The sequence below is a fragment of the Theobroma cacao genome, chromosome 9 (assembly GCF_000208745.1).
Source record: "Theobroma cacao cultivar B97-61/B2 chromosome 9, Criollo_cocoa_genome_V2, whole genome shotgun sequence".
Taxonomy (NCBI): Eukaryota; Viridiplantae; Streptophyta; class Magnoliopsida; order Malvales; family Malvaceae; genus Theobroma; species Theobroma cacao.
The window spans coordinates 9,133,257-9,147,804 of NC_030858.1; the positions used below are offsets into that span (position 1 = coordinate 9,133,257).

Consider the following 14,548-nt stretch of genomic DNA (forward strand, 5'->3'; position numbering starts at 1 on the left):
AAGTCTGTTCACTTAATGAAAAGCCACAAAGAAAGCAAGAGAAAAAGTTTCCAGGTTTTGAGCGTTTTTCTGGTCAAAAAGTTATCAGCATTTCACTGTCTTCCTCATCGATTCCAATTGCGACCATAACCTACTTATTATATGTAATGTCTAGGATATTCAAGTAAATCACACCGGACGAGATTAGAAGTATAATACAACCATGCCTGACATATATGAGATGTTAAATTCAAATGGGACAAGACTGAATTAAACCATTTCTAATAATTTCAACATGGTTCACATCTCAATCGAAACATTGTGCTGAATGTTGATTGGATATTTTTGGGAAAGGAAGAATGGTTTGTGGCCACCCACATAAACATTGCAGTCACATAGAGAAATGTTCTCTTCCTTATTTCGAGAAACCTGTCACCCAACCCAAATTCAGGAGTCACTGACTTGTTCCAAGCCCGGCATCGAGGTTCCTGATAAGAATGCTTTGACGAGTGTGAGAGCTAGTTTGGGTCTATGCAAAGGGACTTCATGCCCAGCTCCCCTCACTGAAACAAAGTTAAGTCCAGCATACTCCTGAGTCCATCCTCCCACCTGTTTGGCAGATTATTACTCACCATGATTACTGTCAAAAGCTGGATAACAGTGCCCAAGACACTGCTATACATATATAGCTACCAATAATGCTAGTTACTATGACAAAGAATCAAATCCGAAATTTTTTTAAGGAATGACTAGTTAAAATTACCTATAGAAATGAAAGATTATGGAATATATAAGATACAGTTCCTAAAGCGATTTACCTGTCCATCATCATACCAGGCACGCCAAGGCTTCACAGTTGGAAGCTTGAGAGCATCTATACTGTAGCGGGTGGATGTAACAGGGATTACAGCATCTGCGTCACCACTGTGGAATTGGTGGGATGTGGGGAATAAAGAAAATGAAAAAGATCAGAAAACATTGTCTGAAGTCACTTCTACAAAAAAAAAGGTAAAACTGCATTGAGAATCTAAATTATATAAAAAGACATGAGTTGTGCATGTCTAAATTCCAAAAAATGTTCAGTGAGTGTTTGATATGTCAAACTGTAATGTAATAGAACCTAAACATAAATCTAGCATTCGAAACAAAACAGATAAATTATCTTCACAAATAATGGTTTGCATTCTAACGATAATAATCTTCTACCATTTCAGTCTTTTAGACAGAAAGGTATGCAAGTTCCAAACATTATAAATGATAAATTATGAACACAAAAACACTAAATTAATCCACACAGCATATATTGCCAAGTATACCAGCATGAACACTTCTATCAGTCTTTCACCAGTGATAATATTTAGATATATCCTATTATTACACTATCAAATCTTAATCACTCCTTTTATAATTTGTCTCATGCATCCCAAATTGACATTATTACTGTATTCTGGAAAAGTTTGTCCATCAAGCTTATTCATAGTATATTTATTTTTCAAACTATCTTCCTATAACTTCTAGCTGTGAGATTTACATAACAATTTTACAGGATCAATGGAAACGTTCTATTCACTCAAAGTGTATCATCATGCATGAGTCACCAACTTATACAACTTACACTCCTTTCACTCCATGCAAAAGTAAAAATCAAAGGTTACAGTGCAGTGAACAGTATATACAAATGAAAAGGTGAAAAGAGGATAATATGTTGAAGGATAATGCTAGGATGAGATTTAACAAGATAGAGATTACTAATATCATATACAGAATAGTTTTTGTATTGATCCATTTCTTCAAACACTAAAGCATTTACGATTGACCTCTTGCAACCTATGTTAGACACATGCTAGCTATATAGTAAAGCAACATCACAGATTTAGAGATAAACCTGAATATCCATATGCGAAGTCCTACATGTATAAGCTCACGGTAAACATCCAGCATAGTTCTTGGAGAATCCTTCCAGTTGGTACTTACAATATCACTGCAAAAAAGAAAGAAAAGCAAAACCTTTTAATTAAGACATATGTCTCCATGTGACTTCTAGAAAGTAAATGGGTAAACAGAAATGGTATCAAATAAAAGATGGTTTGAATTTACACATGGCGTGTAAAATAATTTAATGCTCAAACTTTGCTCTAAAAGAAGCAAACTAATAACGGTTTTCCTTATCAGCATACTGGATATGTCCTCTGAACACATTAAAATAAGGTTCATATGGACACAGTTAGAGCTATAACATTTTGTTGGGTGGTCTAGTTACTTTCGGTGAATGAAGGAATTCGTATCTATGAAAATACACCACATACCTGCACGTCTCCCACTTAGATGGTGCAACTTCTGGTAAAACATGGAGTGCCTTTTGAACCTCAGGTAGATTGAAGTATACTTCTGAGTGCTTCTCAGTGCAAGGATCATACTTATCACTGACCTGACCAACCCTCTGTTGCATAATACCGAATTTCCATAATGATTACACATAAAATATCAAATTCTCTAGAATTCAGTGTCAATTATTTAAAATAAAGTCTAAAATTTTCATTTCTGGTTAATTCCGGGGACTGTTATGGCCAATGAATTCTGCAGTTGATGAACTTTACGATAGCTTAAGTGAGCCTCAGTTCTTAAGAGTATAAATACAGATGAAAATTATCAGGTTCCTGCAGCAACTGTTACCACAAATATGAATATAATGATTTTGAAGATGATATGTGATCACCATCATTGAAATTCCTAAGAATAAGGACAGAAGAGTTAGATACATATAGACAGCATAAAAACCACCGAAAAAAATTAATGCTAAGAATTTTAAATTATAGACAATGCATATGTTCAACTGAATGCTGTCAAAACTTAAGCCTGAAGTTGAATTAATTAGAAAATCTTTTGACCGATATTAAAGATGGGAGAAAAGATGCAGAAGAATTACTCACAAGCCTTCTTTTCAGAAGCCACTTTGACTGGCTAACATTAGCAGAGCAGGGAGGAGTGAAGATGCTATATGGGTCAATATTTCCAAGTTCTTCACTTGCAACCTCCATAATCTTATCACAAGAACTTGAGGAGTGGACAAATGACTCAAAATCACATAGTACATTCAATAGCTTGTATGTTTCATCAGAAATCAAACCTGCTGACCACATAAATTGGAAGACCCCCAAATGATCGAAGTAATCATCAGTTAAAGCATTTCCAACCTGCATTACATATAGCCTCTATATGTCAGTTTTCTCAAATGATGCAAAGCTGATTCTGTTTCAAGAATAGAGTCTCTACCATATAACCCTTTAGATTAATTGCTTTTGCCTTGGTTGCCCAGTTGTATCTTAAAATAGCTTGACTTAGCTGTGGAACATAATGCCCTGCAATACAGTCTTTAATGTAAAAAACTACAACAACAAAAAAATCATAATGAATTTATTGTTAAACAGCAATTAAATATACAAAATATAAATATTGCAAAGTTCCAAAGTCATCAAGGGTATTGATGAATGTTACTTTTCTTATTTTCACAAATTTCTTTTGACTCCAAGCATACATCAGGCAGCACCAAAGTCATTTAACATACGTCCCAAAATGAAATGAAACATTCTTTAGCAACCTGTTATTTCGTACATTTACAGTGGCCACCTAGCTAAGTGGAGGTCAGAACTTGTTTGCATTTCTTTGAGCCATGAATATGAATATAACTCTTATACCCCTTTGCAAGCAGCTTATTTTAATAGAAAGAAAACTGCAAAACCAAAACATTTATGATTTCAGCCCGTAGCTGTTTTCAATGGTTCAGCTACGTGAATCTGTTTTCTCCAATCCACTCAGTTATACTTTTTGAAGATAAAAGGCAGCAAAATAGTTTTCTATGATTTCAACACAAGTAGTTTTTAGTCTACCTTTACCTCTTTTTATTCTTCCTACAGTGACCAAATCACTCTTGAGCACACAAGAGCATCCCGAGTTGGCAGCAATCCTGCAATTGAAGACAGTTTTCTTCTTTTTGCCCCTTCCACCCATCTTGCACTCCTTTACAGGTGTGATCTACTTGTAATTTCCAGCATGTCCAATATATTTTAGATATTCAGAATTATCTTTCTTGCCTAGAAACCTGGCTTTTATTACCAATTTGTGTTTATCAATATTTTAACTTCAGAAATGTCCCAATCAGTAGCTTAACAAAACAGAAACAGATGTTTGTTATTAATCTTAACTTAATGGCAAATGGTCCTTGAAAGAAGCATGTTATTTCGCTAGAATAACAGAGCTAGTAAACCACATTATGCGTTTCTGTAATCCAAAGGAAAATGACAAAAATTACTATTTACCTCCGTAGCTCTCTCCAGCAATGTAGAAATCCCTTTCTTTATACTGAGGAAAGCGCTCAAGCCACTTTAGCAAAAATGCCAGTGAGTCCTTAGCTGTACATCAAAGGGTGAGAAGGTACACAATTGCATAAGCTAGCCAAAATAAAAATTCAACTCTAGGTATGAAGTAGAAATGTTTCAGCCTTACCGGTTCTTTTATCACCATTGTTAAGCAAATCAAACGAAGTATTTGAATATGAAAAACCAACTCCAATGGGAGACTCAAGAAATAGAAGGTTGGCAACTGCAAAGCAGTAAAAGAATCTTGTAATGATGTAACTAATAAGGTTATTTCTAACATTCACATCCCCAAGTTGAAAAAAAATACTCTTGACATAGATTCAAACAGCACAGCTCTTTTAGATACAATGGGGTAAAAATCTTCTGAAAAATCATTCAAGCATAACATGCAGCTGACAATGTAATAAAAGGAAATTGTCAAGATTCCATAGAGCTCAAAAGAAAATGAAAATCATATGCTCACCAATACACATTTGTTGGTCACTTGGGTTTATGTTTTGGGTGTCTACACATGCGTGCACGTGTTGTTTTATGAGAGGGGGAGGAGGAGGAGGAAGATGCAGGTGCAAGAGTGCAGCAACAGCTTTAGATTTGAGTGCTAAATAAGATTGTGTAATAATTTGGATAGTAAAAGCCCACAATAGCCTAAGGAAAGTGATTGAAGTTAACCAGATGAAATGATATAACTTTTTTTTTTAAAAAAAAAAAAACAGATGAAATGATACACCCAAAAAGTAATGGTTGCACCTAAGAATAAATATCTCTACGTCATAATGAAATTGAACTAATTGGCACTGCCCACCTATCGCGCACCATAAACAAATCATTCTCTTCTAGGTAATAAATAAAGTATACCATCATTCTAGAGGCTCAAGTACATGAAGTAAAACAATTCCATTTCCAATTTTTTACACCAACTATAAGAAGCACTAAAGAGAAAGTTTTGTCTTGCAAAACTGCTTTAATTTGCTCAACTCTCCGGTGAAATTTTAAAAGAATTGATTACCTTTATTCCAAGAGTAAGGGTTCAAGTAAAGGGTCTTTCCATCTGGCCTAATGTGAAATGGGCCTATTTCCTCTGCTTCACCATAAGCAACGGATGAACACCCAGGCCCTGAAAACATAAAACTGGAAATGAGTACTGCCTTTTTCCCCTGATGAGAAGTATTGGTATTGATTAGAAGCCAAACATAAAACTATTTCTAAAACCAAAACAAGATAATAAGAACTACAGGAGCCAACACACAAACTAGAAAAGAAATAAATCAAAAACACAATATTCCTATAAAAAGTTTTCTGCATGTTTAGACTCAAACAAAGAGAAACAAAGCTAATCAAATGAGAAAGGAAAAAGAATATACCCAGAAAAGGATCACAGTGAAATCATAAAACAAAAGATTGGATATTCAATAACATAGTCAATAATCAGTAAAAAGAACTAATGACCATATAATCATAATGTAAATAGCGAAACAGTATATACCCACATAATTAAATTAATCAAATAGTGCTAAAAAAAAGTCAAAACAAGACAAGAATCTTAAAACGTTTTAAACTCTGACCTCCATTGAGCCAAAGAAGAAGAGGCTTGGAATCAGGATCCTCAGCAGCTTCAAAGAACCAGTAAAAGAGAGCTCTCCCTGAGCCTTCATTGACAGTAACATAACCAGCATAGTGTGCAAAGCTCACATTGAAATTCTGCCCAGGAAGCTTAGGAACCTTATCAAGTTTTTGTTGGGCAACTGAGTCTTCCAAAGAAGTTGCAATTACACAACTACTCAGAGAGAGATAGAGGCTTGTTAAGATCAACCAGGTCTTAAGACCAAAAACCCATCCTGGATTTGCCATGTACTTGTTTTGTTGTGTTTAGTCAAGTTTAAGATTGTTGTATGAGTTTTTGTTGGGTTTTTATAGAGAGAAAGAGTCGGAACAGGGAAGCAAGCTGGGGTCAATGAAAATGTCCCATTTGCTTGCTTTGTCGGCTTCTGCCATGAAATTTATGTGAAGGAATGGCTGCTGCAGAAAAAGATTACAACTTGAACTGAAAACTGGTTTTCTTTTCTATCTTACCATTTTGGGATGCGAAAAGGTCAGCATCTTGCTTGGAATTTGAATGTTTTTTATCCGAGATATGTTTAATTTTTTTGGAAGGGAAATTTAATTTAGTTGATGAAGAAGAATAGAAGATGGTCGGTATAATATTTTTAAAAAAAATTAGAAATTTTATCTTTTTAATATATTTAGTTAATTTTTTATTTTAAATTAAATGAATTTATAAAATATAATAATAATAATAAAATAATTTTAAAAGTACAATTTGATGTAATTTAATCTACATTTCCTTTCCATGTTTATTTCCATTTATATTTCCTTTCTGCCCATTCTTCATCTTTTTCTTCTCCTTCTGCTAAATATAATATCCACATGAGAAATAATTTATTCGAGTAGATATTGTTCAAGGTTTAGTAGATTTCAGTATCTACTAAAAGATATCATTATATAAATTACAAAACTTCGAAAGAGATGGTGTAACTTGCTTAGCACCATAAGAGACTAACTGACAACCTATCACTGACCGGGCAACGAAGAGCCACAAAAATGAAGGCTAAGGTAACAAGAGCAACACTATTTGAGATGTGACCTTATCTTTGCTTGTGTATAATAGTCCTAAGTCCCAACCCAATGACAAAAAGGTGAAAGGCAAGTGCACCCAATGAACATAAACGAGGAAGCCATCTTTTCAACTATGGGCAAAAAAGTAAGGGAAGCCAACTTTTTAGCCATTCAAAAAGGGGAGAAAGGGGCAAATTTTGCTTTGTCATGGTCTAACTTTTTTCATCTGTTGGGGTTTGGGTTTGACGAATAATTTACATTTATGTAACGTTTGGTATTTTATAATATAATATAATTATAAATAATGTGATTACAAGTAATATGATTGTAGAAAAGATAACATTACAGTGTTTGGTATATAAGTAATGTAATGATTAAAATACAGAGAAGATAATATTGCAGCGTTTGTTTTGTAAGTACTTTACAGGATATGTAATGTTAATTTTCAAAACTACTCTTATATATTAAAATATAAGCTTAACATGTATTTTTTTATTGTTAATTTTTATATAATGTCATTTTTAAATATGGTTTTAATTAAATATATTTTTTTCATTTCTTATTACAAGTATATATTTTATTTTTATTTTTAATATAATTTCTTATATTGTATATTTTATTTTAAATTTTTTCTTTAGAAGATAATATTTTATTTTTATTTCTTAATACGTTTTATATGTATACATTAATGTGATAGCTTCCTCTCTTGTAACCAATAGCAAATTGGCAATAAAATACCCATAATTCTCAATCTCCAATTAATTTCTTTTGAAAATATCATAAATTCAAAATAACTTACTATCTAGCTAAAATAAAATATCAAGCATAACATCACCAAAACCAAATAATTGAAAATCATAAATGAAGTTCCTTAATTGATGCTCTAAACCAAAAGTCATAAAGTTCTAATAAACCAAAGTTGAAGTCACCTAAAGGATAGATACACCATTGTTAAAATACAAAAGAGTTCAAAGTTAATAACACTGTTAAAGTTCACCCTAAATTGATAACTAGTTCTTTACAATAACAATACCCATCATTTAGATAGAGCCCACTAAGCAAAACCTTCACATATATGCAACTCCTCTGACAATGAAAATAGATAATTTATCTTCCACATATCATTAGAGATGATATGTCTAGCCTTAACAATTTCTTCGGGAGTCAAACCTTCAACTCCTTGAACTGTCTCAACTACACGCTTTTTCAACCTCACATCTTCAGCCATGAATTGAAAACAACTTGCTAATTTATCAATTCCTTCCCTTGCACCTTGACAAATTTCTCCAATTTTATCCACACTAGATTGGAATGCATGAACAATGTTGTCACCATTACTTTTTGTCTTAGTTTTTTTGCGACTCACCTCTCTGTCACCTTGCTTTATAGTCTTTCTTCTAGCAGCAGTAGATCCCTCACTATTGGTAGCTTGAGCAGGAGAAACATCATCATCACCATTGTCATCTTCATCAACATTCAATGCACTTAAAGCTTCTGAAGCTACCCTTGTTACTACAAATGCAACTTCCTCAGTTTCTAAGTTCTCCACTGCATCAGCTGGTGACTCTACTCCTTCCCCAGTTGCTCTATCCTTCCCAAATATAATGGCTAATTGATCAAAGTGAGGGAAAGGCTTGTTTCTAAGTCCTGCAGCAGCTGGGTGACTCTATATATAAAACCAAATACAAGGCATCAAAAAACCATGCAAAACCAAATATATGCCTAACTTTAGAATATAACAATGCTGTAAAATAAATTAGAATCATTACCTTGACCCAAGCAATCCAAACATCATCATCACAAGTAACACATTTCTTGACATCATCCCAACCGAATCCAGAAGTGGAATGCGATATCATCTCAGCAATTTCCCTATATTGTGTCTTCAACAACCTCATTCTAGAGTTAATATGGGGGATAACCCTTATGTTGCAATTTGGGATCCTTTCTTTCATCCATTGCTCAAGTTGTTGCAAGTAACCAGGCTTGAATGTTCCATTATCTCTACCCCAACTTCCTTCATTCACAAGATCAATGCAGCAGTCAATTAAGACTCCATCTTAAGTAGGTGTTCACTGATGGGTGGATCTTTTGCTTGTCCTTCCTAATCCTTGAGATGATGCAACTTCCATCTACAGGTATAAAACATAATATAGAAACGGCATAATAACAAATATATAGTATACAATAGTTAATTAAAAATTAAAGAAGAAACATAACTTATCTAATTAAGAACAAATACAAATATGTCTCAATCAACACAATTTTGAGTTATTACAAATAAAACATACAACATTTGTTGAACCAAATAAAAAATTAAGTTTCATTTCTCGAAGCTATCCAATCATTCCACATTTCTTGTGCCAAGTTATTTCTCCAAGTAGTCCATGCATTTGATGTCTCAATGTATTGGATCGTATCTGCATTTTTCATCGCTTCTGATTCCACATACTTTTCATCCATTTCATCCTCAAGTGGATCATGTGTCATTTCTCTCCTAATGTGATTGTGTAACAATGCACAAGCAGAGATAATTCTACATTTTGTTTTCACTAGGTACCCAAACTTCTCTCTAAGTATTGCCCATCTCATCTTAAGGAATCCAAAACATCTCTCAATAACATTCCTAACACTAGAGTGTTTGTAATTAAACAGTTCTTTTTTTGAATGAGGAGTGGGATTTTGTCTCCATTCATTCAAATGATAACGCTGACCTCTATATAGAGTTAAAAACCCTTCTCCATTTGTAAACCCAGCATCACATAAGTAGAAAAAACCTATGATAAAAAATTTATTTTTAGTCCATCACTCTAAAATAGTTAATAATTGAATGTATATTTTCCTCATACCTTTTGGGACTTTCAATCCATTTCTTCTAGATATTGCATGTCGAAGAACCCTAAAGTCTGAAGCAAAACCCTCCCATCCAGGTAAGATATATATGAATTGCATATCCTGTGAACATACCCCTAACACATTTGTAGCAATTTCATTCTTCCTTGTTCTATATCTAGGCTTATCAATTTTCAGGGCATTGACTTTAATGTAAGGTCCATCTAAAGCACCTAAACAATTCTATTGTTTTCAATAGAATAATGACAAAATTATCCTTTAGTTGCATTTTTAATAGATTTTTTTATACTCAAGCTATAAATGTTTAAGAAATTTTAATTTACCTTAAACCATTTCCATCTGAAGTCAGTTGAATTCTCAGGTACAAGCTCTAGCTTCTTTAGCAGTATTGATTACAATCTTAAAACAGAATTCAAAACTAAACCAAAATGCCTAGTCACTGTCTCACCACTTCTAACAAATTCCCTCTTTATGATCCTATTCTTTGCATGATGAGAAATAATGTACAAAAAGATAGCCACCATTTCCTCAACATTCATGTTTTTTGTTGGTGTAAACCTACCAATGCATTGAAGCATATTACATAGTTTATAAAATGCAGCTCTATCCATTCTAATATTTTCAATGCATGTTAAATCAAAATCAAACACTATTCTCCTAAAATTTAATTGTCTAATAATATGTCTCCTATAAGTATTAGTTTTGGATTTTTTACGCTTTCTAGTATATATTAAAATATGATAACATCCTTGAACCAAAGTATTAGCTAAACGTATCATGTTGAACAACTCAATGGCTAATACAATAGCAGACACGATCGTTGCAGTTTGCTCTTGAGAAAACCCTTCCATTGTGTGAACTAACAATATAAAAAATAATTAAAATAATGAAATATAAACATTATATAAAAACAACATATACTAAGCACAAAGTTAACTTTTCATGTCCACCTTACAAATATTCAATTTATATAAAAACATTATATAAATATATTTTCATTATTTTTAAGTTAACTTTTTGCACTCTTTTCTTGCACCCTAAAATCTAAAAAAAAATTGCAATGATTTTCTACTATCAAGACCAATTTTACCTTAAACAAAATAAAAAAAAATGGGAGGTCAAATCTTAAAAAAAAGGCAAAAAAAGAGTAAAAATTTAAATTCATGGTTAAAATGAGGTTTTTTGGGGTCAAAACAGCAGCAGACCGCCTTCGGCTGTTTGTCAACGCGTAGATCTCGAAAAGTTACATGGATTCAAAAAAACACCCCCATCGGACAACCGAGCGTAAAGTTATGACCTTTTGAAGTTGAGTAGGGGAAGAGATTCCTATATAAACCAACCGGGCATTTTTAAAGATAAGATATTTTCACTATGTACAGAAACATGTGACACGTCATGTACAGAAATATGTGACACGCCATGTACAAAAATATGTAACACGCCATGTAAAGGAACATATGACATGCCATGTACAGAAATATGTAACACGTCATGTATAAAAATATGTGACACGTCATGTACAAAAATATGTGACTCGCCATGTACAAAAACATGTGACTCGTCATGTACAAAAACATGTGACTCACCATGTACAAAAACATGTGACTCACCATGTACAAAAACATATGACACGCCATATACAGAAATATGTGACATGTCATGTAAAGGAATATGTGACACGCCATATATAGAAACATATAACACGCTATATATAAAAACATGTGACAAGTCATGGTTAGCTTGTTACACGTCATGTTGAAAAAAAATACCATTGTTACACGTCATGTATAAAAACATGTTACATGCCATAGTTAAAAAAGGTTGTTACACGCAATGTTGAAAAAAAAATATTGTTATTACACGTCATGTTGAAAAAATATTATTGTTACACGACATATTCAAAAACATTTTGTTACATGTTAATACTAGGTATGAGTTCTGCTCAAAGCTAGGATCTATGGATTTGGCAATGCTAGGTACGAGTTCTGCTGCTTTCAGCATTTCTAATTGGATAGAAGTTCTAATTGGATATAACTTGAAAACTATTTGATTACCCATATTTTGTTGAGGGAACAAAAACCAAAAATTGCAACACCAAAAATTACAACCAAACACGCAGCATTTTATTTCATCACAATTACCTGTGCATTTTGTTGAAAATTAGCCCAGAAATCCAACCTTTCTTACCGATCAAGGGCCAAATTGTTTCAGCGATAAACCCTAAAATACAAATAAGAAGAAAACTTAAATTAACACAAAAAAAGTCAGATTAAAGAATACAAGAAGAAGATAAAAAAAAATGAGAAAAAAAAAGAAGAATGGGAGATTTTAACCCACAATTTCAGATGATGATGAAGCAGAACTAGAAGAAGGATGAGCAACTTTAGCAAAATGGAGAAGAAGCAGCAGAAATCCCAAAAACGATGATTTTGCTTCAGATTTTTTAGTTATTTTTTTAAAAGATGATGGGTAAAAATGTCCTTAAAGACATTGTAGAGTGCAATGTAATGTGATTGCATTGGTTTTGAACTGCAATCACATTATATCCATTGGCTGCAATGTGATTGCATTGCAATCTTACATTGCAATGGTCTGTTACAAAACAAACACTGCAATGTAATTTAATTGGACACAAGACAGGAAATGTGACTTTACATCCCTTATACCAAACACAACCTTAAGTTTTAGCAGTCCCCTTTTCACCTACTTACAATATACATATCTATATCTATCTCTATATGCATAATATGTAAGATTTGTGTGTTGAGACATGATAAAATTAGACAAGTAATGATAGTAGTTTCCAAGTTACTGCAATTTAGAAATTGAGATGTGATTTGTACTATTCTAAATGCTCTTTTTTGTTTTCTTCAACTAGGAGGATAAGGAAGAGTGAGTTGGCGGAGGCCATTTTATTATTGCTTGGCTAGTAGTGTAGATAAGGTTATATTATGTTGGTGTATTTTTAAAATAAAAAAATTATGTCACATAATGAAAAGTTATTTTAATTTAAAAGTTATGTCACATAAATAGTGTGACTATTAGATTATAAGTAAATTTTTCATGTGAATAGTTATTTCTCCTGATAATATAACATATTGAAAAAACACCTCTAAATCCAAAAGTAATGAGATAATTGAAAAAATACCATAGCTAAAAAGTTTAGATATAAAAAATTATCTTTTCATATTATAGCTCAAAAATTATATTTTATGGAATGAATGGACAACCATTCATAAGGATGATTATTGAAATAATACATCTATCTAAGGATTGTATCTTATAAAATGCAAATGTATTTTTAAGACAAAGAAGTGTCTTAATGAAAAAGTTGTGTCTCTAAAAACAGACACTTGTAAGCTTATATAAATGACTTGCTACTAACCATTTTTATACACAAAAAACAAATAAAATATTAGTAGAAAAATCAAAATAAATACAAATCTTATGTTCTAAAATTAAACATAAATGCTCAAATTCCCATCATCTATCAAAGGAATCAAAATTCTTTATAATCCACTCACCGTAAAAAAGTAAGCTCCTCTAAAGCGAAACAACATTGCAAACTACCTAGTGTATCTAGCAGTCTACTTTTGTAGAGTGCAAAGACGAAGTTAAACGTTAACTTCATTGTATCTTATTCGTATAATTTTTTCTTTTTACATACCAAGTGATAAGAGCGAAATAAATTTTAAAAATAATATCTATTAAAAGGCTTGTAGAGTCAAATTTACCGATTATTTGAATTCTATCTAAACCCTATTTACACCAACCTATTATGTTCTACAATTTATCTTTGCAGGGTGAATTTGTGTTCAACTTGAACTGAAAACTGCTTTTCTTTTCTATCTTACCATTTTGGGATGCGAAAAGGTCAGCATCTTGTTTGGAATTTGAATGTTTTTTATTCGAGAGATGTTTAATTTTTTTGAAAGGGAAATTTAATTTAGTTGATGAAGAAGAATAGAAGATGGTCGGTATAATATTTTTTAAAAAAATTAAAAATTTTATCTTTTTAATATATTCAATCTATTTTTTATTTTTTATTTTTTATTTTAAATCAAATGAACTCATAAAATATAATAATAATAATAAAATAATTTTAAAAGTACAATTTGATGTAATTTAGTCTCCATTTCCTTCCCCTGTTTATTTCCATTTATATTTCCTTTCTGCCCATTCCTCATCTTTTTCTTCTCCTTCTGCTAAATATAATATTCACAGGAGAAATAATTTATTCGAGTAGATATTATTCAAGGTTTAGTAGATTTCAGTATGTACTAAAAGATATCATTATATAAATTACAAAACCTCGAAAGAGATGGTGTAACTTGCTTAGCACCATAGGAGACTAACTGACAACCTATCACTGACCGGGCAACGAAGAGCCACAAAAATGAAGGCTAAGGTAACAAGAGCAACACTATTTGAGATGTGACCTTATCTTTGCTTGTGTATAATAGTCCCAAGTCCCAACCCAATGACAAAAAGGTGAAAGGCAAGTGCACCCAATGAACATAAACAAGGAAGCCATCTTTTCAACTATGGGCAAAAAGCAAGGGAAGCCAACTTTTTAGCCATTCAAAAAGGGGAGAAAGGGGCAAATTTTGCTTTGTCATGGTCTAACTTTTTCCATCTGTTGGGGTTTGATGAATAATTTACATTTAAGTTTTAGCAGTCCCCTTTTTGCCTCTTACAGTATACATATCTATATCTATCCCTATATG

At 32.4% G+C, this 14,548-nt stretch overlaps 1 protein-coding gene across 1 annotated transcript; it reads right to left on the reverse strand.

Annotated features, from left to right (window-relative positions):
- LOC18589023 (serine carboxypeptidase II-2) lies at positions 190-6,473 on the reverse strand. The gene is made up of 10 exons (XM_007013822.2): positions 5,918-6,473; positions 5,362-5,469; positions 4,483-4,578; positions 4,296-4,388; positions 3,253-3,338; positions 2,910-3,173; positions 2,286-2,419; positions 1,865-1,960; positions 798-903; positions 190-588 (listed from the first exon to the last, which is right to left on the reverse strand). The coding sequence occupies exons 1-10, from the start codon at positions 6,201-6,203 to the stop codon at positions 427-429; spliced, it is 1,431 nt and encodes a 476-aa protein (XP_007013884.1). The 5' UTR covers positions 6,204-6,473; the 3' UTR covers positions 190-426.